The following is a 26,231-nucleotide window of genomic DNA, read 5'->3' as shown; positions in this document are numbered from 1 at the left end:
TGTCCAACTCTTTAATTACCGATACCGATATCAACCGATATATGCAGTCGTGGAATTAACACATTATTATGCCTAATTTGGACAACCAGGTATGGTGAAGATAAGGTACTTTGTAAAAAAATTAGTAAAATAAGATTAATAAATTAAAAACATTTTCTTGAATAAAAAAGAAAGTACAACAATATAAAAACAGTTACATAGAAACTAGTAATGAATGAAAATTTGTAAAATTAACTGTTAAAGGTTAGTACTATTAGTGGACCAGCAGCACGCACAATCATGTGTGCTTACGGACTGTATCCCTTGCAGACTGTATTGATATATATTGATATATAATGTAGGAACCAGAATATTAATAACAGAAAGAAACAACCCTTTTGTGTGAATGAGTGTAAATGGGGGAGGGAGGTTTTTTGGGTTGGTGCACTAATTGTAAGTGTATCTTGTGTTTTTTATGTTGATTTAATTAAAAAATTAAAAAATACAAATAAAAAAACGATACCGATAATAAAAAAAAACGATACCGATAATTTCCGATATTACATTTTAACGCATATATCGGCCGATAATATCGGCAGGCCGATATTATCCGACATCTGTAGTTCAGAGCCCACATAATGGCAAGGAAAAACTCACAACGCAGTGGGATGTCAATGAGAATGACTATGAGAAACCTTGGAGAGGACCGCAGATGTGGGTGACCCCCCTGCCCCCCCCATTTAGGGGATACCGGATGCAATGGACGTCGAGTGGGTCTAGCATTATAAGATAAAGTGAAAACAAAGGAAGTTGACCGGGAGGAAGTCGCTACTACTACAAAATAAAATAAAAGTCGCCTCACCTTTAAAAATGTGTGTTTTTCACGTGACAATAAATGAAAGTAATATAATGTATGAATGGATGTATATAGTGTAATATTTTTGGGTGGTTTCTAATCTTTTTATGGCTGTTAATAATATCCGATCTGTGTCACTTGAGGACAAAAAAAATCCGATTTGGTGTGGAGTGTAAACGGGGCCAATGTGGCCTCCACGTCACTTGCATGTACAGTTCGATAATGTAATAATAATAATACATTTTATTCGGTATAGCGCTTTTCAGAGTACTCAAAGACGCTTTACAGGATAAAAAAATGTAAATATAAAACAGTTCAAAGTAATAATATAAATAAAGTAATAATATAAGTAAAAACAAAGGAAGTTGACAGGATTCTGTAAATGAACAAGGAAGTCGCTACTACTACTACTACAAAATAAAATAAAAGTCGACACACCTTAAAAATGTGTGGGTTTTTTTACGTGAAAATAAATTAAAGTAATGTAATCGATGTATGTAGTGGAATATATTTGGGGGGGTTCCAATCTTTTTATTATTTTATTTTTCAACTCATTTACGTAAACAACTTACGCAATGTACGTAACATGTAAGCAAATCGCTACAATCGCTGTTTCTTCGGAATCAAAATACATATACTTATTTTACATACAGACTATTATTTGCGCACTATTGACATTTTTTGAATCAGTTTTTTTTCCATCCGACTGTTTAAACTGCAAGTTAAAGTTACACTGGAGTAAACACGCACAGGCCCCGATGTGGCTCCAATGTGGTCCCAATGTGGCTCCAATGTGGTCCCAATGTGGCCTCCACGTCACTTGCATGCGCACTTGGATGAAGTGAAAACAAAGGAAGTTGACCGGGAGGAAGTCGCTACTACTACAAAATAAAAATAAAAGTCGCCTCACCTTTAAAAATGAGTGTTTTTCACCTGAAAATAAATGAAAGTAACATAGTGTATGAATGGATGTACAGTATATAGTGTAATATTTTTGGAAACATTTGTATCTTTTTATGGCTGTTAATATTATCCGATCTGTGTCACTTGAGGGCAAAAAAAATCAGATTTGGTGTGCAGTGTAAACGGGGCCTCAACAACACTTGCATGTATAGTTCGATAAAGTAAAAACAAAGGAAGTTGACCGGATTCTGTAAATGAACATCGCTACCAGTGTTGGGTTAGTTACTGAAAATCAGTAACTAGTTACCGTTATTAGTTACTTTATTTCAAAAGTAACTCAGTTACTAACTCAGTTACTTACACCAAAAAGTAATGCGTTACTGTGAAAAGTAACTATTTAGTTACTTATATATATATTTTTTTTTTCTAAGGCTCCCTTTAATGCCCTTTTAGCCTTCATTTCAGTACTGTTATTGCAGTGGAGAATAATACAATCTGTTGATCAACTTGACATGCATTTGCATCACTGAACTCTGCTAAGCAATGTGCTCTACGTACAACACACAAAGACAAAGATATGTTTCAAAGGGCCGATTTGTTTCAGGCCAGAACAAATTGACAAAACTATTTGAAATAGCTGCAACATAAGATACATAAGTAACAAACAGCATAATAACAACATAGCTGTAAAGCAAGGAAGGCACACACTACATACACAAAGCCTAACCAGGCATTTTTTTCTCTCAAGGAATTGTGAAATAAAATCATGTCTGAAGCCCAGAACACTCTACACATTTCCCCAGTTTTAGTTTAGAGATAGGAAACATTGGCCTGGCCCACTAGCATCCCTCTTTATGTTTGTGAACTTTATAGTCTATACATTTAGAGTGATGTGATAATCAAACACTCTAGAAGTCTAGAATGAAGGAGCAACAGTATATAAGATAATTGACACAGTGTGTGTACCTTCAGTGCGCAGTGCCTCGTTAAAATCCAGCCGCTGTTGCTTAGGAGGTGAAGTGTGTCTCTCTTTACTAGCTTCGTCGAAGCATGTTGCTTTTGTAGCTGTTTCAGCAGATTTGCTAGGATAGGATGTTTGATCCAAGTCAACTTACATTTAACTAAAATGTTATTTTCTTTGTGGTCGACAAAAGAAAAGTAGTGAGAATATCTCCATGTTAAGAAACTCGACTTTGGCTCTGCCATGTCTTGTTAGTAAACACAGACACGGACTACATCCTGATGACTTAAAGCATTCTGGAGCGTTTAGACTGGCAAAAACAATCTGTGTCACTTTAAGGGCAGAAAAAACAGATTTGGTGTGCCTTTAACATGACGGCCACCACCGCTATGAGGTGTTGGGATGAAGTGCGACAGAAGGACTAACCTCTTGCGTCCGTGCCAGGAGGCGGTCAGGGGCTACCAGTGTGTCTGCCAGCCCGGTTTCGTGGGTGGGCACTGCGAGCTCCAGAGGAACCTCTGTGCCAGCGCTCCGTGCAGGAATGGCGGCCGGTGCCACAACCTGCTGGACGGGTTCCTGTGTGAATGTCTGCCGGGGTTCTCCGGGACAATCTGTGAGGTGAGAAGCAGAACACGTCTTTTCTAACGCAGGATTCATTACGGTGTTTGTCGACTCCTTGTTCCGACCTAAACAGCTGCAAAAGGACCCGTGCAGCCCCAACCCGTGTCACAACCAGGTCCAGTGTCACACCACGACGGGGGACTTCTACTGCAGGTGTCCTGAGGACTACGAGGGGAAGACCTGCTCACAACTGAAGGACCACTGCAAGACCAACCACTGTCAAGGTGGCTGAGTGCTAAACATTCTGCTTCTGGTTTGTCAGGTTACTCTTATTTTTTGACCACAACTCTGCCCGCCCCTTAGTAATCGACAGCTGCACCGTTGCCGTGGCCACCAACGACAGCCAGAAGGGGGTGTGGCACATTTCGTCCAACGTTTGCGGACCTCACGGACGCTGCATCAGCCTTCCTCTGCTCCTGCCAGCCTGGATTCACTGGAACGTACTGCCACCAGAGTCAGTCCTTCTTATTCTCACACTCTTTTACGGAAACAACTCTTTTCTTTCCTCTGAAGTCACTTTGGCACACACCTGACAGCCTGTGAGTGGGTTTTAATTTGTATGGTATGGTAGGGTGTGGTATGGTATGTGGCATGGTATGGTATGAAAGGGTATGGTAGGATATTGTATGGTATGGCATGGTATGGTAAGATTTGGTATGGTATGGTATGTGGCAAGGTATGGTATGGTAAGGTAGGGTATGTATGTATGTGGCATGGTATAGTATGGTAGGGTATGGTATGTATGGTGTAGTATGGTATGTGTTATGGTATTATATGGTAGGGTATCGTATGTGGCATGGTATGATATGGTAGGGAGGGTAGGGTACGGTATGGTAGGATAGGTACGGTATGGTATGTGGCAAGGTATGGTATGGTATGTGGCATGGTATTGTATGGAAGGGTATGGTAGGATATTGTATGGTATAGTATGGTATGATATGGTATGGTAGGGTTTGGTATGGTATGGTATGTGGCAAGGTATGGTAGGGTATGTGGCAAGGTATGGTGTGGTAGGATATGTATGGTATGTGGCATGGTATAGTATGGTAGGATTTGGTATGTATGTGTTATGGTACTATATGATAGGGTATGGTATGTGGCATGGTATGATATGGTAGGGGAGGGGAGGGTACGATATGGTAGGATAGTTACGGTTGGGTATGGTATGTGGCAAAGTATGGTATGGTATGATATGATATGGTATGTGGCATGGTATAGTATGGAAGGGTATGGTAGGATATTGTATGGTATGGCATGGTATGGTATGGTATAGTATGGTAGGATATGGTATGGTAGGGTTTGGTATGGTATGTGGCAAGGTATGGTATGGTAGGGTATGGTATGTGGCAAGGTATGATATGGTAAGGTAGGGTATGTATGTATGTGGCATGGTATAGTATGGTATGGTATGTATGGTATAGTATGGTATGTGTTATGGTATTATATGGTAGGGTATCGTATGTGGCATGGTATGATATGGTAGGGAGGGTAGGGTACGGTATGGTAGGATAGGTACGGTTGGGTATGGTATGGTATGTGGCAAGGTATGGTATGGTATGTGGCATGGTATGATAGGTATGGTATGTGTTATGGTATGGTATGATATGATATGGTAGAGTATGGTATGGTATGTGGCATGGTATGGGTATGGTATGGTATGTGACAAGGTATGGTATGGTATGGTATGATATGATTTGGTAGAGTATGGTATGATATGCTTGGGTAGGGTATGCTCTTTATTGTCATTGCACAAGTACAACAAAATTTCATTTTCACCACAAACCCGTTCAAGATTAGACAAACATTGTGCAGGAAGACCGAATAGAAACGGTGATGTGTTGCCACTTAACGGCGCCCCGTAAAAGGTTGGGGGAAAAAAGGTAGACGCTGGGGAAGGATGAGTAATAAAAAAAAGTCGATCTCAGACTGGGCTCCTATAGGGGCAAGGGGCGCAGACTGGGGAGCCGAGAAAAAAACTCGATAGCCGATATTCATACGTAAATATTTTACAGAGAAACCACAAGACTTGCAACAGTATGACGTTGTCCTTCATACCACAGTTAAATACCATAATTGAATGAATTCTCATACATTGAAAAAAGTGCAAACCAGTAATTAATGAGTGACAACACCACCTACTTGCACACACTAGTACACAGTGTATACATACTGAATACTAGTACACAGTGTATACATAGTGAATACTAGTACACAGTGTATACATACTGAATACTAGTACACAGTGTATACATACTGAATACTAGTACACAGTGTATACATACTGAATACTAGTACACAGTGAATACATACTGAATACTAGTACACAGTGTATACATACTGAATACTAGTACACAGTGTATACATACTGAATACTAGTACACAGTGTATACATACTGAATACTAGTACACAGTGAATACATACTGAATACTAGTACACAGTGTATACATACTGAATACTAGTACACAGTGTATACATACTGAATACTAGTACACAGTGAATACATGATGAATACTAGTACACAGTGTATACATACTGAATACTAGTACACAGTGAATACATGATGAATACTAGTACACAGTGAATACATGCTGAATACTAGTACACAGTGTATACATACTGAATACTAGTACACAGTGTATACATACTGAATACTAGTACACAGTGTATACATACTGAATACTAGTACACAGTGTATACATACTGAATACTAGTACACAGTGTATACATGCTGAATACTAGTACACAGTGTATACATACTGAATACTAGTACACAGTGTATACATACGGAATACTAGTACACAGTGTATACATGCTGAATACTAGTACACAGTGTATACATACTGAATACTAGTACACAGTGTATACATACTGAATACTAGTACACAGTGTATACATACTGAATACTAGTACACAGTGTATACATACTGAATACTAGTACACAGTGTATACATACTGAATACTAGTACACAGTGTATACATACTGAATACTAGTACACAGTGTATACATACTGAATACTAGTACACAGTGTATACATGCTGAATACTAGTACACAGTGTATACATGCTGAATACTAGTACACAGTGAATACATACTGAATACTAGTACACAGTGTATACATACTGAATACTAGTACACAGTGTATACATGCTGAATACTAGTACACAGTGTATACATGCTGAATACTAGTACACAGTGAATACATGCTGAATACTAGTACACAGTGAATACATGCTGAATACTAGTACACAGTGTATACATACTGAATACTAGTACACAGTGTATACATACTGAATACTAGTACACAGTGTATACATGCTGAATACTAGTACACAGTGTATACATACTGAATACTAGTACACAGTGTATAAATACTGAATACTAGTACATAGTGTATACATACTGAATACTAGTACACAGTGTATACATACTGAATACTAGTACACAGTGTATACATACTGAATACTAGTACACAGTGTATACATACTGAATACTAGTACACAGTGAATACATACTGAATACTAGTACACAGTGTATACATGCTGAATACTAGTACACAGTGTATACATACTGAATACTAGTACACAGTGTATACATACTGAATACTAGTACACAGTGTATACATACTGAATACTAGTACACAGTGTATACATACTGAATACTAGTACACAGTGTATACATACTGAATACTAGTACACAGTGTATACATACTGAATACTAGTACACAGTGTATACATACTGAATACTAGTACACAGTGAATACATACTGAATACTAGTACACAGTGAATACATACTGAATACTAGTACACAGTGTATACATGCTGAATACTAGTACACAGTGTATACATACTGAATACTAGTACATAGTGTATACATACTGAATACTAGTACACAGTGTATACATACTGAATACTAGTACACAGTGTGTACATACTGAATACTAGTACACAGTGTATACATACTGAATACTAGTACACAGTGTATACATACTGAATACTAGTACACAGTGTATACATACTGAATACTAGTACACAGTGTATACATACTGAATACTAGTACACAGTGAATACATACTGAATACTAGTACACAGTGAATACATACTGAATACTAGTACACAGTGTATACATGCTGAATACTAGTACACAGTGAATACATACTGAATACTAGTACACAGTGTATACATACTGAATACTAGTACACAGTGTATACATACTGAATACTAGTACACAGTGAATACATACTGAATACTAGTACACAGTGAATACATGCTGAATACTAGTACACAGTGTATACATACTGAATACTAGTACACAGTGAATACATACTGAATACTAGTACACAGGGAATACATGCTGAATACTAGTACACAGTGTATACATACTGAATACTAGTACACAGTGTATACATACTGAATACTAGTACACAGTGTATACATACTGAATACTAGTACACAGTGTATACATACTGAATACTAGTACACAGTGTATACATGCTGAATACTAGTACACAGTGTATACATACTGAATACTAGTACACAGTGTATACATACTGAATACTAGTACACAGTGTATACATACTGAATACTAGTACACAGTGTATACATGCTGAATACTAGTACACAGTGTATACATACTGAATACTAGTACACAGTGTATACATGCTGAATACTAGTACACAGTGTATACATACTGAATACTAGTACACAGTGTATACATGCTGAATACTAGTACACAGTGTATACATACTGAATACTAGTACACAGTGTATACATACTGAAGTATTCCATTTTAGACACAGCAAAATACTTTTGATGACTTTTTCTGTTGTGGTCTCTTCCAGATATCAATGACTGTGAGTCGTCTCCGTGTCACAATGGAGGAACTTGCATCGACGGGGTCAACTCCTTCTGGTGCTTCTGCCCGGCCGGCTGGGAAGGAAACCTCTGCCATGTTGGTCAGTGTAACGAACGCATGAATAATGATCTCAGCGTCGCTAGTGGACAAAATGGAACGAATTTTAGCGATATTACGGAGATGAAAGAAGAAAGCCGGTCCGTGAAAATAATGCATACGTTAAAGCGGTCCCTGGTGGAAAAAAGGTTGGGGACCCCTGATGTTGACCACAAGGAAGAAGAAAAAACCTAACATGACCCTTAAAGCTGAAGAAGGAATGTGCAATGTGTTCAGATGTGAACGAGTGCAGCAAGAAGCCGTGTGAGAACGGAGGCGTGTGTGTGGACCTCCTCGATGACTTCTACTGTGACTGTGTGGACAACTGGAAAGGGAAAAGGTGCAACTCACGTGAGTTTTGTTGCGCGTCTTCACCAGCAGTCCACCTAAACACATCTTAACCAGCCAGCAGTCTACCCAAACACATCTTAACCAGCCAGCAGTCCACCTAAACACATCTTAACCAGCCAGCAGTCTACCCAAACACATCTTAACCAGCCAGCAGTCTACCCAAACACATCTTAACCAGCCAGCAGTCTACCCAAACACATCTTAACCAGCCAGCAGTCTACCCAAACACATCTTAACCAGCCACCAGTCTACCCAAACACATCTTAACCAGCCAGCAGTCTACCCAAACACATCTTAACCAGCCAGCAGTCTACCCAAACACATCTTAACCAGCCAGCAGTCTACTACCCAAACACATCTTAAGCAGCCAGCAGTCTACCCAAATACATCTTAACCAGCCTGCAGTCTACCCAAACACATCTTAACCAGCCAGCAGTCTACCCAAATACATCTTAACCAACCAGCAGTCTACTTAAACACATCTTAACCAGCCAGCAGTCTACCCAAATACATCTTAACCAGCCAGCAGTCTACTACCCAAACACATCTTAACCAGCCAGCAGTCTACCCAAACACATCTTAACCAGCCAGCAGTCTACCCAAACACATCTTAACCAGCCAGCAGTCTACCCAAACACATCTTAACCAGCCAGCAGTCTACTACCCAAACACATCTTAACCAGCCAGCAGTCTACCCAAACACATCTTAACCAGCCAGCAGTCTACCCAAACACATCTTAACCAGCCAGCAGTCTACCCAAACACATCTTAACCAGCCAGCAGTCTACCCAAACACATCTTAACCAGCCACCAGTCTACCCAAACACATCTTAACCAGCCAGCAGTCTACCCAAACACATCTTAACCAGCCAGCAGTCTACTACCCAAACACATCTTAACCAGCCAGCAGTCTACCCAAATACATCTTAACCAGCCAGCAGTCTACTACCCAAACACATCTTAACCAGCCAGCAGTCTACCCAAATACATCTTAACCAGCCAGCAGTCTACCCAAACACATCTTAACCAGCCAGCAGTCTACCCAAATACATCTTAACCAGCCAGCAGTCTACCCAAACACATCTTAACCAGCCAGCAGTCTACTACCCAAACACATCTTAACCAGCCAGCAGTCTACTACCCAAACACATCTTCACCAGCCAGCAGTCTACCCAAACACATCTTAACCAGCCAGCAGTCTACCCAAACACATCTTAACCAGCCACCAGTCTACCCAAACACATCTTAACCAGCCAGCAGTCTACCCAAACACATCTTAACCAGCCAGCAGTCTACCCAAATACATCTTAACCAGCCAGCAGTCTACCCAAACACGTCTTAACCAGCCAGCAGTCTACCCAAACACATCTTAACCAGCCAGCAGTCTACTACCCAAACACATCTTAACCAGCCAGCAGTCTATCCAAACACATCTTAACCAGCCAGCAGTCTACCCAAATACATCTTAACCAGCCAGCAGTCTACCCAAACACATCTTAACCAGCCAGCAGTCTACCCAAACACATCTTAACCAGCCAGCAGTCTATCCAATCACATCTTAACCAGCCAGCAGTCTACCCAAACACATCTTAACCAGCCAGCAGTCTATCCAATCACATCTTAACCAGCCAGCAGTCTACCCAAACACATCTTAACCAGCCAGCAGTCTATCCAATCACATCTTAACCAGCCAGCAGTCTACCCAAACACATCTTAACCAGCCAGCAGTCTACCCAAACACATCTTAACCAGCCAGCAGTCTACCCAAACACATCTTAACCAGCCAGCAGTCTACCCAAATACATCTTAACCAGCCAGCAGTCTACCCAAACACATCTTAACCAGCCAGCAGTCTACTACCCAAACACATCTTAACCAGCCAGCAGTCTACTACCCAAACACATCTTCACCAGCCAGCAGTCTACCCAAACACATCTTAACCAGCCAGCAGTCTACTACCCAAACACATCTTAACCAGCCAGCAGTCTACCCAAACACATCTTAACCAGCCAGCAGTCTACCCAAACACATCTTAACCAGCCAGCAGTCTACCCAAACACATCTTAACCAGCCAGCAGTCTACCCAAACACATCTTAACCAGCCAGCAGTCTATCCAAATACATCTTAACCAGCCAGCAGTCTACTACCCAAACACATCTTAACCAGCCAGCAGTCCACCCAAACACATCTTAACCAGCCAGCAGTCTACCCAAATACATCTTAACCAGCCAGCAGTCTACTACCCAAACACATCTTAACCAGCCAGCAGTCCACCCAAACACATCTTAACCAGCCAGCAGTCTACCCAAATACATCTTAACCAGCCAGCAGTCTACCCAAACACATCTTCACCAGCCAGCAGTCTACCCAAACACGTCTTAAGCAGCCAGCAGTCTACCCAAACACATCTTAACCAGCCAGCAGTCTACTACCCAAACACATCTTAACCAGCCAGCAGTCCACCCAAACACATCTTAACCAGCCAGCAGTCTACCCAAATACATCTTAACCAGCCAGCAGTCTACCCAAACACATCTTCACCAGCCAGCAGTCTACCCAAACACGTCTTAAGCAGCCAGCAGTCTACCCAAACACATCTTAACCAGCCAGCAGTCTACTACCCAAACACATCTTAACCAGCCAGCAGTCTACTACCCAAACACATCTTCACCAGCCAGCAGTCTACCCAAACACGTCTTAACAAGCCAGCAGTCTACCCAAACACATCTTAACCAGCCAGCAGTCTACTACCCAAACACATCTTAACCAGCCAGCAGTCTACCCAAACACATCTTAACCAGCCAGCAGTCTACCCAAACACATCTTAACCAGCCAGCAGTCTACTACCCAAACACATCTTAACCAGCCAGCAGTCTACCCAAACACATCTTAACCAGCCAGCAGTCTGTCCAAACACATCTTAACCAGCCAGCAGTCTGTCCAAACACATCTTAACCAGCCAGCAGTCTATCCAATCACATCTTAACCAGCCAGCAGTCTACCCAAACACATCTTAACCAGCCAGCAGTCTACCCAAACACATCTTAACCAGCCAGCAGTCTACTACCCAAACACATCTTCACCAGCCAGCAGTCTACCCAAACACGTCTTAACCAGCCAGCAGTCTACCCAAACACATCTTAACCAGCCAGCAGTCTATCCAAACACATCTTAACCAGCCAGCAGTCTACCCAAATACATCTTAACCAGCCAGCAGTCTACCCAAACACATCTTAACCAGCCAGCAGTCTACCCAAACACATCTTAACCAGCCAGCAGTCTACTACCCAAACACATCTTAACCAGCCAGCAGTCTGTCCAAACACATCTTAACCAGCCAGCAGTCTACCCAAACACATCTTAACCAGCCAGCAGTCTACCCAATCACATCTTAACCAGCCAGCAGTCTATCCAATCACATCTTAACCAGCCAGCAGTCTACCCAAACACATCTTAACCAGCCAGCAGTCTACCCAATCACATCTTAACCAGCCAGCAGTCTACCCAAACACATCTTAACCAGCCAGCAGTCTATCCAATCACATCTTAACCAGCCAGCAGTCTACCCAAACACATCTTAACCAGCCAGCAGTCTACCCAAACACATCTTAACCAGCCAGCAGTCTACCCAAACACATCTTAACCAGCCAGCAGTCTACCCAAATACATCTTAACCAGCCAGCAGTCTACCCAAACACATCTTAACCAGCCAGCAGTCTACTACCCAAACACATCTTAACCAGCCAGCAGTCTACTACCCAAACACATCTTCACCAGCCAGCAGTCTACCCAAACACATCTTAACCAGCCAGCAGTCTACTACCCAAACACATCTTAACCAGCCAGCAGTCTACCCAAACACATCTTAACCAGCCAGCAGTCTACCCAAACACATCTTAACCAGCCAGCAGTCTACCCAAACACATCTTAACCAGCCAGCAGTCTACCCAAACACATCTTAACCAGCCAGCAGTCTATCCAAATACATCTTAACCAGCCAGCAGTCTACTACCCAAACACATCTTAACCAGCCAGCAGTCCACCCAAACACATCTTAACCAGCCAGCAGTCTACCCAAATACATCTTAACCAGCCAGCAGTCTACCCAAACACATCTTCACCAGCCAGCAGTCTACCCAAACACGTCTTAAGCAGCCAGCAGTCTACCCAAACACATCTTAACCAGCCAGCAGTCTACTACCCAAACACATCTTAACCAGCCAGCAGTCTACTACCCAAACACATCTTCACCAGCCAGCAGTCTACCCAAACACGTCTTAACAAGCCAGCAGTCTACCCAAACACATCTTAACCAGCCAGCAGTCTACTACCCAAACACATCTTAACCAGCCAGCAGTCTACCCAAACACATCTTAACCAGCCAGCAGTCTACCCAAACACATCTTAACCAGCCAGCAGTCTACTACCCAAACACATCTTAACCAGCCAGCAGTCTACCCAAACACATCTTAACCAGCCAGCAGTCTGTCCAAACACATCTTAACCAGCCAGCAGTCTGTCCAAACACATCTTAACCAGCCAGCAGTCTATCCAATCACATCTTAACCAGCCAGCAGTCTACCCAAACACATCTTAACCAGCCAGCAGTCTACCCAAACACATCTTAACCAGCCAGCAGTCTGTCCAAACACATCTTAACCAGCCAGCAGTCTACCCAAACACATCTTAACCAGCCAGCAGTCTACCCAAACACATCTTAACCAGCCAGCAGTCTGTCCAAACACATCTTAACCAGCCAGCAGTCTATCCAATCACATCTTAACCAGCCAGCAGTCTACCCAAACACATCTTAACCAGCCAGCAGTCTACCCAAACACATCTTAACCAGCCAGCAGTCTACCCAAATACATCTTAACCAGCCAGCAGTCTACCCAAACACATCTTAACCAGCCAGCAGTCTACCCAAACACATCTTAACCAGCCAGCAGTCTACCCAAATACATCTTAACCAGCCAGCAGTCTATCCAAGTACATCTTAACCAGCCAGCAGTCTACCCAAACACATCTTAACCAGCCAGCAGTCTACCCAAACACATCTTAACCAGCCAGCAGTCTACCCAAATACATCTTAACCAGCCAGCAGTCTATCCAAGTACATCTTAACCAGCCAGCAGTCTACCCAAACACATCTTAACCAGCCAGCAGTCTACCCAAACACATCTTAACCAGCCAGCAGTCTACCCAAATACATCTTAACCAGCCAGCAGTCTACCCAAACACGTCTTAACCAGCCAGCAGTCTACCCAAACACATCTTAACCAGCCAGCAGTCTACTACCCAAACACATCTTAACCAGCCAGCAGTCTACTACCCAAACACATCTTCACCAGCCAGCAATCTACCCAAACACGTCTTAACAAGCCAGCAGTCTACCCAAACACATCTTAACCAGCCAGCAGTCTACTACCCAAACACATCTTAACCAGCCAGCAGTCTACCCAAACACATCTTAACCAGCCAGCAGTCTATCCAAACACATCTTAACCAGCCAGCAGTCTACCCAAACACATCTTAACCAGCCAGCAGTCTGTCCAAACACATCTTAACCAGCCAGCAGTCTGTCCAAACACATCTTAACCAGCCAGCAGTCTACCCAAACACATCTTAACCAGCCAGCAGTCTGTCCAAACACATCTTAACCAGCCAGCAGTCTATCCAATCACATCTTAACCAGCCAGCAGTCTACCCAAACACATCTTAACCAGCCAGCAGTCTATCCAATCACATCTTAACCAGCCAGCAGTCTACCCAAACACATCTTAACCAGCCAGCAGTCTACCCAAACACATCTTAACCAGCCAGCAGTCTATCCAATCACATCTTAACCAGCCAGCAGTCTACCCAAACACATCTTAACCAGCCAGCAGTCTACCCAAACACATCTTTACCAGCCAGCAGTCTATCCAAACACATCTTAACCAGCCAGCAGTCTATCCAAACACATCTTAACCAGCCAGCAGTCTACCCAAACACATCTTAACCAGCCAGCAGTCTATCCAAACACATCTTAACCAGCCAGCAGTCTACCCAAATACATCTTAACCAGCCAGCAGTCTACCCAAACACATCTTAACCAGCCAGCAGTCTACCCAAACACATCTTAACCAGCCAGCAGTCTATCCAATCACATCTTAACCAGCCAGCAGTCTACTACCCAAACACATCTTAACCAGCCAGCAGTCTACCCAAACACATCTTAACCAGCCAGCAGTCTACCCAAATACATCTTAACCAGCCAGCAGTCTACCCAAACACATCTTAACCAGCCAGCAGTCTACTACCCAAACACATCTTAACCAGCCAGCAGTCTACTACCCAAACACATCTTCACCAGCCAGCAGTCTACCCAAACACATCTTAACCAGCCAGCAGTCTACTACCCAAACACATCTTAACCAGCCAGCAGTCTACCCAAACACATCTTAACCAGCCAGCAGTCTACCCAAACACATCTTAACCAGCCAGCAGTCTACCCAAACACATCTTAACCAGCCAGCAGTCTACCCAAACACATCTTAACCAGCCAGCAGTCTATCCAAATACATCTTAACCAGCCAGCAGTCTACTACCCAAACACATCTTAACCAGCCAGCAGTCCACCCAAACACATCTTAACCAGCCAGCAGTCTACCCAAATACATCTTAACCAGCCAGGAGTCTACTACCCAAACACATCTTAACCAGCCAGCAGTCCACCCAAACACATCTTAACCAGCCAGCAGTCTACCCAAATACATCTTAACCAGCCAGCAGTCTACCCAAACACATCTTCACCAGCCAGCAGTCTACCCAAACACGTCTTAAGCAGCCAGCAGTCTACCCAAACACATCTTAACCAGCCAGCAGTCTACTACCCAAACACATCTTAACCAGCCAGCAGTCCACCCAAACACATCTTAACCAGCCAGCAGTCTACCCAAATACATCTTAACCAGCCAGCAGTCTACCCAAACACATCTTCACCAGCCAGCAGTCTACCCAAACACGTCTTAAGCAGCCAGCAGTCTACCCAAACACATCTTAACCAGCCAGCAGTCTACTACCCAAACACATCTTAACCAGCCAGCAGTCTACTACCCAAACACATCTTCACCAGCCAGCAGTCTACCCAAACACGTCTTAACAAGCCAGCAGTCTACCCAAACACATCTTAACCAGCCAGCAGTCTACTACCCAAACACATCTTAACCAGCCAGCAGTCTACCCAAACACATCTTAACCAGCCAGCAGTCTACCCAAACACATCTTAACCAGCCAGCAGTCTACTACCCAAACACATCTTAACCAGCCAGCAGTCTACCCAAACACATCTTAACCAGCCAGCAGTCTGTCCAAACACATCTTAACCAGCCAGCAGTCTGTCCAAACACATCTTAACCAGCCAGCAGTCTATCCAATCACATCTTAACCAGCCAGCAGTCTACCCAAACACATCTTAACCAGCCAGCAGTCTACCCAAACACATCTTAACCAGCCAGCAGTCTACTACCCAAACACATCTTCACCAGCCAGCAGTCTACCCAAACACGTCTTAACCAGCCAGCAGTCTACCCAAACACATCTTAACCAGCCAGCAGTCTACCCAAACACATCTTAACCAGCCAGCAGTCTACTACCCAAACACATCTTAACCAGCCAGCAGTCTGTCCAAACACATCTTAACCAGCCAGCAGTCTACCCAAACACATCTTAACCAGCCAGCAGTCTACCCAATCACATCTTAACCAGCCAGCAGTCTATCCAATCACATCTTAACCAGCCAGCAGTCTACCCAAACACATCTTAACCAGCCAGCAGTCTACCCAATCACATCTTAACCAGCCAGCAGTCTACCCAAACACATCTTAACCAGCCAGCAGTCTATCCAATCACATCTTAACCAGCCAGCAGTCTACCCAAACACATCTTCACCAGCCAGCAGTCTACCCAAACACGTCTTAACAAGCCAGCAGTCTACCCAAACACATCTTAACCAGCCAGCAGTCTACTACCCAAACACATCTTAACCAGCCAGCAGTCTACCCAAACACATCTTAACCAGCCAGCAGTCTACCCAAACACATCTTAACCAGCCAGCAGTCTACTACCCAAACACATCTTAACCAGCCAGCAGTCTACCCAAACACATCTTAACCAGCCAGCAGTCTGTCCAAACACATCTTAACCAGCCAGCAGTCTATCCAATCACATCTTAACCAGCCAGCAGTCTACCCAAACACATCTTAACCAGCCAGCAGTCTACCCAAACACATCTTAACCAGCCAGCAGTCTACTACCCAAACACATCTTCACCAGCCAGCAGTCTACCCAAACACGTCTTAACCAGCCAGCAGTCTACCCAAACACATCTTAACCAGCCAGCAGTCTACCCAAACACATCTTAACCAGCCAGCAGTCTACTACCCAAACACATCTTAACCAGCCAGCAGTCTGTCCAAACACATCTTAACCAGCCAGCAGTCTACCCAAACACATCTTAACCAGCCAGCAGTCTACCCAATCACATCTTAACCAGCCAGCAGTCTATCCAATCACATCTTAACCAGCCAGCAGTCTACCCAAACACATCTTAACCAGCCAGCAGTCTACCCAATCACATCTTAACCAGCCAGCAGTCTACCCAAACACATCTTAACCAGCCAGCAGTCTATCCAATCACATCTTAACCAGCCAGCAGTCTACCCAAACACATCTTAACCAGCCAGCAGTCTACCCAAACACATCTTAACCAGCCAGCAGTCTACCCAAACACATCTTAACCAGCCAGCAGTCTACCCAAATACATCTTAACCAGCCAGCAGTCTACCCAAACACATCTTAACCAGCCAGCAGTCTACTACCCAAACACATCTTAACCAGCCAGCAGTCTACTACCCAAACACATCTTCACCAGCCAGCAGTCTACCCAAACACATCTTAACCAGCCAGCAGTCTACTACCCAAACACATCTTAACCAGCCAGCAGTCTACCCAAACACATCTTAACCAGCCAGCAGTCTACCCAAACACATCTTAACCAGCCAGCAGTCTACCCAAACACATCTTAACCAGCCAGCAGTCTACCCAAACACATCTTAACCAGCCAGCAGTCTATCCAAATACATCTTAACCAGCCAGCAGTCTACTACCCAAACACATCTTAACCAGCCAGCAGTCCACCCAAACACATCTTAACCAGCCAGCAGTCTACCCAAATACATCTTAACCAGCCAGCAGTCTACCCAAACACATCTTCACCAGCCAGCAGTCTACCCAAACACGTCTTAACCAGCCAGCAGTCTACCCAAACACATCTTAACCAGCCAGCAGTCTATCCAATCACATCTTAACCAGCCAGCAGTCTACCCAAACACATCTTAACCAGCCAGCAGTCTACCCAAACACATCTTAACCAGCCAGCAGTCTATCCAATCACATCTTAACCAGCCAGCAGTCTACCCAAACACATCTTAACCAGCCAGCAGTCTACCCAAACACATCTTTACCAGCCAGCAGTCTATCCAAACACATCTTAACCAGCCAGCAGTCTATCCAAACACATCTTAACCAGCCAGCAGTCTACCCAAACACATCTTAACCAGCCAGCAGTCTATCCAAACACATCTTAACCAGCCAGCAGTCTACCCAAATACATCTTAACCAGCCAGCAGTCTACCCAAACACATCTTAACCAGCCAGCAGTCTACCCAAACACATCTTAACCAGCCAGCAGTCTATCCAATCACATCTTAACCAGCCAGCAGTCTACTACCCAAACACATCTTAACCAGCCAGCAGTCTACCCAAACACATCTTAACCAGCCAGCAGTCTACCCAAATACATCTTAACCAGCCAGCAGTCTACCCAAACACATCTTAACCAGCCAGCAGTCTACTACCCAAACACATCTTAACCAGCCAGCAGTCTACTACCCAAACACATCTTCACCAGCCAGCAGTCTACCCAAACACATCTTAACCAGCCAGCAGTCTACTACCCAAACACATCTTAACCAGCCAGCAGTCTACCCAAACACATCTTAACCAGCCAGCAGTCTACCCAAACACATCTTAACCAGCCAGCAGTCTACCCAAACACATCTTAACCAGCCAGCAGTCTACCCAAACACATCTTAACCAGCCAGCAGTCTATCCAAATACATCTTAACCAGCCAGCAGTCTACTACCCAAACACATCTTAACCAGCCAGCAGTCCACCCAAACACATCTTAACCAGCCAGCAGTCTACCCAAATACATCTTAACCAGCCAGCAGTCTACTACCCAAACACATCTTAACCAGCCAGCAGTCTACCCAATCACATCTTAACCAGCCAGCAGTCTACCCAAACACATCTTAACCAGCCAGCAGTCTATCCAATCACATCTTAACCAGCCAGCAGTCTACCCAAACACATCTTCACCAGCCAGCAGTCTACCCAAACACGTCTTAACAAGCCAGCAGTCTACCCAAACACATCTTAACCAGCCAGCAGTCTACTACCCAAACACATCTTAACCAGCCAGCAGTCTACCCAAACACATCTTAACCAGCCAGCAGTCTACCCAAACACATCTTAACCAGCCAGCAGTCTACTACCCAAACACATCTTAACCAGCCAGCAGTCTACCCAAACACATCTTAACCAGCCAGCAGTCTGTCCAAACACATCTTAACCAGCCAGCAGTCTATCCAATCACATCTTAACCAGCCAGCAGTCTACCCAAACACATCTTAACCAGCCAGCAGTCTACCCAAACACATCTTAACCAGCCAGCAGTCTACTACCCAAACACATCTTCACCAGCCAGCAGTCTACCCAAACACGTCTTAACCAGCCAGCAGTCTACCCAAACACATCTTAACCAGCCAGCAGTCTACCCAAACACATCTTAACCAGCCAGCAGTCTACTACCCAAACACATCTTAACCAGCCAGCAGTCTGTCCAAACACATCTTAACCAGCCAGCAGTCTACCCAAACACATCTTAACCAGCCAGCAGTCTACCCAATCACATCTTAACCAGCCAGCAGTCTATCCAATCACATCTTAACCAGCCAGCAGTCTACCCAAACACATCTTAACCAGCCAGCAGTCTACCCAATCACATCTTAACCAGCCAGCAGTCTACCCAAACACATCTTAACCAGCCAGCAGTCTATCCAATCACATCTTAACCAGCCAGCAGTCTACCCAAACACATCTTCACCAGCCAGCAGTCTACCCAAACACGTCTTAACAAGCCAGCAGTCTACCCAAACACATCTTAACCAGCCAGCAGTCTACTACCCAAACACATCTTAACCAGCCAGCAGTCTACCCAAACACATCTTAACCAGCCAGCAGTCTACCCAAACACATCTTAACCAGCCAGCAGTCTACTACCCAAACACATCTTAACCAGCCAGCAGTCTACCCAAACACATCTTAACCAGCCAGCAGTCTGTCCAAACACATCTTAACCAGCCAGCAGTCTATCCAATCACATCTTAACCAGCCAGCAGTCTACCCAAACACATCTTAACCAGCCAGCAGTCTACCCAAACACATCTTAACCAGCCAGCAGTCTACTACCCAAACACATCTTCACCAGCCAGCAGTCTACCCAAACACGTCTTAACCAGCCAGCAGTCTACCCAAACACATCTTAACCAGCCAGCAGTCTACCCAAACACATCTTAACCAGCCAGCAGTCTACTACCCAAACACATCTTAACCAGCCAGCAGTCTGTCCAAACACATCTTAACCAGCCAGCAGTCTACCCAAACACATCTTAACCAGCCAGCAGTCTACCCAATCACATCTTAACCAGCCAGCAGTCTATCCAATCACATCTTAACCAGCCAGCAGTCTACCCAAACACATCTTAACCAGCCAGCAGTCTACCCAATCACATCTTAACCAGCCAGCAGTCTACCCAAACACATCTTAACCAGCCAGCAGTCTATCCAATCACATCTTAACCAGCCAGCAGTCTACCCAAACACATCTTAACCAGCCAGCAGTCTACCCAAACACATCTTAACCAGCCAGCAGTCTACCCAAACACATCTTAACCAGCCAGCAGTCTACCCAAATACATCTTAACCAGCCAGCAGTCTACCCAAACACATCTTAACCAGCCAGCAGTCTACTACCCAAACACATCTTAACCAGCCAGCAGTCTACTACCCAAACACATCTTCACCAGCCAGCAGTCTACCCAAACACATCTTAACCAGCCAGCAGTCTACTACCCAAACACATCTTAACCAGCCAGCAGTCTACCCAAACACATCTTAACCAGCCAGCAGTCTACCCAAACACATCTTAACCAGCCAGCAGTCTACCCAAACACATCTTAACCAGCCAGCAGTCTACCCAAACACATCTTAACCAGCCAGCAGTCTATCCAAATACATCTTAACCAGCCAGCAGTCTACTACCCAAACACATCTTAACCAGCCAGCAGTCCACCCAAACACATCTTAACCAGCCAGCAGTCTACCCAAATACATCTTAACCAGCCAGCAGTCTACCCAAACACATCTTCACCAGCCAGCAGTCTACCCAAACACGTCTTAACCAGCCAGCAGTCTACCCAAACACATCTTAACCAGCCAGCAGTCTATCCAATCACATCTTAACCAGCCAGCAGTCTACCCAAACACATCTTAACCAGCCAGCAGTCTACCCAAACACATCTTAACCAGCCAGCAGTCTATCCAATCACATCTTAACCAGCCAGCAGTCTACCCAAACACATCTTAACCAGCCAGCAGTCTACCCAAACACATCTTTACCAGCCAGCAGTCTATCCAAACACATCTTAACCAGCCAGCAGTCTATCCAAACACATCTTAACCAGCCAGCAGTCTACCCAAACACATCTTAACCAGCCAGCAGTCTATCCAAACACATCTTAACCAGCCAGCAGTCTACCCAAATACATCTTAACCAGCCAGCAGTCTACCCAAACACATCTTAACCAGCCAGCAGTCTACCCAAACACATCTTAACCAGCCAGCAGTCTATCCAATCACATCTTAACCAGCCAGCAGTCTACTACCCAAACACATCTTAACCAGCCAGCAGTCTACCCAAACACATCTTAACCAGCCAGCAGTCTACCCAAATACATCTTAACCAGCCAGCAGTCTACCCAAACACATCTTAACCAGCCAGCAGTCTACTACCCAAACACATCTTAACCAGCCAGCAGTCTACTACCCAAACACATCTTCACCAGCCAGCAGTCTACCCAAACACATCTTAACCAGCCAGCAGTCTACTACCCAAACACATCTTAACCAGCCAGCAGTCTACCCAAACACATCTTAACCAGCCAGCAGTCTACCCAAACACATCTTAACCAGCCAGCAGTCTACCCAAACACATCTTAACCAGCCAGCAGTCTACCCAAACACATCTTAACCAGCCAGCAGTCTATCCAAATACATCTTAACCAGCCAGCAGTCTACTACCCAAACACATCTTAACCAGCCAGCAGTCCACCCAAACACATCTTAACCAGCCAGCAGTCTACCCAAATACATCTTAACCAGCCAGCAGTCTACTACCCAAACACATCTTAACCAGCCAGCAGTCTACCCAATCACATCTTAACCAGCCAGCAGTCTACCCAAACACATCTTAACCAGCCAGCAGTCTATCCAATCACATCTTAACCAGCCAGCAGTCTACCCAAACACATCTTCACCAGCCAGCAGTCTACCCAAACACGTCTTAACAAGCCAGCAGTCTACCCAAACACATCTTAACCAGCCAGCAGTCTACTACCCAAACACATCTTAACCAGCCAGCAGTCTACCCAAACACATCTTAACCAGCCAGCAGTCTACCCAAACACATCTTAACCAGCCAGCAGTCTACTACCCAAACACATCTTAACCAGCCAGCAGTCTACCCAAACACATCTTAACCAGCCAGCAGTCTGTCCAAACACATCTTAACCAGCCAGCAGTCTATCCAATCACATCTTAACCAGCCAGCAGTCTACCCAAACACATCTTAACCAGCCAGCAGTCTACCCAAACACATCTTAACCAGCCAGCAGTCTACTACCCAAACACATCTTCACCAGCCAGCAGTCTACCCAAACACGTCTTAACCAGCCAGCAGTCTACCCAAACACATCTTAACCAGCCAGCAGTCTACCCAAACACATCTTAACCAGCCAGCAGTCTACTACCCAAACACATCTTAACCAGCCAGCAGTCTGTCCAAACACATCTTAACCAGCCAGCAGTCTACCCAAACACATCTTAACCAGCCAGCAGTCTACCCAATCACATCTTAACCAGCCAGCAGTCTATCCAATCACATCTTAACCAGCCAGCAGTCTACCCAAACACATCTTAACCAGCCAGCAGTCTACCCAATCACATCTTAACCAGCCAGCAGTCTACCCAAACACATCTTAACCAGCCAGCAGTCTATCCAATCACATCTTAACCAGCCAGCAGTCTACCCAAACACATCTTAACCAGCCAGCAGTCTACCCAAACACATCTTAACCAGCCAGCAGTCTACCCAAACACATCTTAACCAGCCAGCAGTCTACCCAAATACATCTTAACCAGCCAGCAGTCTACCCAAACACATCTTAACCAGCCAGCAGTCTACTACCCAAACACATCTTAACCAGCCAGCAGTCTACTACCCAAACACATCTTCACCAGCCAGCAGTCTACCCAAACACATCTTTACCAGCCAGCAGTCTACTACCCAAACACATCTTAACCAGCCAGCAGTCTACCCAAACACATCTTAACCAGCCAGCAGTCTACCCAAACACATCTTAACCAGCCAGCAGTCTACCCAAACACATCTTAACCAGCCAGCAGTCTACCCAAACACATCTTAACCAGCCAGCAGTCTATCCAAATACATCTTAACCAGCCAGCAGTCTACTACCCAAACACATCTTAACCAGCCAGCAGTCCACCCAAACACATCTTAACCAGCCAGCAGTCTACCCAAATACATCTTAACCAGCCAGCAGTCTACCCAAACACATCTTCACCAGCCAGCAGTCTACCCAAACACGTCTTAACCAGCCAGCAGTCTACCCAAACACATCTTAACCAGCCAGCAGTCTATCCAATCACATCTTAACCAGCCAGCAGTCTACCCAAACACATCTTAACCAGCCAGCAGTCTACCCAAACACATCTTAACCAGCCAGCAGTCTATCCAATCACATCTTAACCAGCCAGCAGTCTACCCAAACACATCTTAACCAGCCAGCAGTCTACCCAAACACATCTTTACCAGCCAGCAGTCTATCCAAACACATCTTAACCAGCCAGCAGTCTATCCAAACACATCTTAACCAGCCAGCAGTCTACCCAAACACATCTTAACCAGCCAGCAGTCTATCCAAACACATCTTAACCAGCCAGCAGTCTACCCAAATACATCTTAACCAGCCAGCAGTCTACCCAAACACATCTTAACCAGCCAGCAGTCTACCCAAACACATCTTAACCAGCCAGCAGTCTATCCAATCACATCTTAACCAGCCAGCAGTCTACTACCCAAACACATCTTAACCAGCCAGCAGTCTACCCAAACACATCTTAACCAGCCAGCAGTCTACCCAAATACATCTTAACCAGCCAGCAGTCTACCCAAACACATCTTAACCAGCCAGCAGTCTACTACCCAAACACATCTTAACCAGCCAGCAGTCTACTACCCAAACACATCTTCACCAGCCAGCAGTCTACCCAAACACATCTTAACCAGCCAGCAGTCTACTACCCAAACACATCTTAACCAGCCAGCAGTCTACCCAAACACATCTTAACCAGCCAGCAGTCTACCCAAACACATCTTAACCAGCCAGCAGTCTACCCAAACACATCTTAACCAGCCAGCAGTCTACCCAAACACATCTTAACCAGCCAGCAGTCTATCCAAATACATCTTAACCAGCCAGCAGTCTACTACCCAAACACATCTTAACCAGCCAGCAGTCCACCCAAACACATCTTAACCAGCCAGCAGTCTACCCAAATACATCTTAACCAGCCAGCAGTCTACTACCCAAACACATCTTAACCAGCCAGCAGTCCACCCAAACACATCTTAACCAGCCAGCAGTCTACCCAAATACATCTTAACCAGCCAGCAGTCTACCCAAACACATCTTCACCAGCCAGCAGTCTACCCAAACACGTCTTAAGCAGCCAGCAGTCTACCCAAACACATCTTAACCAGCCAGCAGTCTACTACCCAAACACATCTTAACCAGCCAGCAGTCCACCCAAACACATCTTAACCAGCCAGCAGTCTACCCAAATACATCTTAACCAGCCAGCAGTCTACCCAAACACATCTTCACCAGCCAGCAGTCTACCCAAACACGTCTTAAGCAGCCAGCAGTCTACCCAAACACATCTTAACCAGCCAGCAGTCTACTACCCAAACACATCTTAACCAGCCAGCAGTCTACTACCCAAACACATCTTCACCAGCCAGCAGTCTACCCAAACACGTCTTAACAAGCCAGCAGTCTACCCAAACACATCTTAACCAGCCAGCAGTCTACTACCCAAACACATCTTAACCAGCCAGCAGTCTACCCAAACACATCTTAACCAGCCAGCAGTCTACCCAAACACATCTTAACCAGCCAGCAGTCTACTACCCAAACACATCTTAACCAGCCAGCAGTCTACCCAAACACATCTTAACCAGCCAGCAGTCTGTCCAAACACATCTTAACCAGCCAGCAGTCTGTCCAAACACATCTTAACCAGCCAGCAGTCTATCCAATCACATCTTAACCAGCCAGCAGTCTACCCAAACACATCTTAACCAGCCAGCAGTCTACCCAAACACATCTTAACCAGCCAGCAGTCTACTACCCAAACACATCTTCACCAGCCAGCAGTCTACCCAAACACGTCTTAACCAGCCAGCAGTCTACCCAAACACATCTTAACCAGCCAGCAGTCTACCCAAACACATCTTAACCAGCCAGCAGTCTACTACCCAAACACATCTTAACCAGCCAGCAGTCTGTCCAAACACATCTTAACCAGCCAGCAGTCTACCCAATCACATCTTAACCAGCCAGCAGTCTATCCAATCACATCTTAACCAGCCAGCAGTCTACCCAAACACATCTTAACCAGCCAGCAGTCTACCCAATCACATCTTAACCAGCCAGCAGTCTACCCAAACACATCTTAACCAGCCAGCAGTCTATCCAATCACATCTTAACCAGCCAGCAGTCTACCCAAACACATCTTCACCAGCCAGCAGTCTACCCAAACACGTCTTAACAAGCCAGCAGTCTACCCAAACACATCTTAACCAGCCAGCAGTCTACTACCCAAACACATCTTAACCAGCCAGCAGTCTACCCAAACACATCTTAACCAGCCAGCAGTCTACCCAAACACATCTTAACCAGCCAGCAGTCTACTACCCAAACACATCTTAACCAGCCAGCAGTCTACCCAAACACATCTTAACCAGCCAGCAGTCTGTCCAAACACATCTTAACCAGCCAGCAGTCTATCCAATCACATCTTAACCAGCCAGCAGTCTACCCAAACACATCTTAACCAGCCAGCAGTCTACCCAAACACATC

At 44.7% G+C, this 26,231-nt stretch overlaps 1 protein-coding gene across 1 annotated transcript in view; it reads left to right on the top strand.

The window, feature by feature from the left end:
• LOC133640785 (protein jagged-2-like) overlaps positions 1–26,231 on the top strand; it is a 153,712-nt gene that overhangs the window by 94,314 nt on the left and 33,167 nt on the right. The window contains 6 exon segments of the mRNA XM_062034430.1: positions 3,144–3,317; positions 3,394–3,544; positions 3,624–3,723; positions 3,725–3,774; positions 8,161–8,274; positions 8,508–8,621. Coding sequence (XP_061890414.1) covers positions 3,144–3,317; positions 3,394–3,544; positions 3,624–3,723; positions 3,725–3,774; positions 8,161–8,274; positions 8,508–8,621 — 703 coding nt within the window.

The sequence above is a fragment of the Entelurus aequoreus genome, linkage group LG23 (genome assembly GCF_033978785.1).
Source record: "Entelurus aequoreus isolate RoL-2023_Sb linkage group LG23, RoL_Eaeq_v1.1, whole genome shotgun sequence".
Taxonomy (NCBI): Eukaryota; Metazoa; Chordata; class Actinopteri; order Syngnathiformes; family Syngnathidae; genus Entelurus; species Entelurus aequoreus.
The sequence above is the reverse complement of the archived record's forward strand: the minus strand, read 5'-3'. Positions and strand labels throughout refer to the sequence as shown.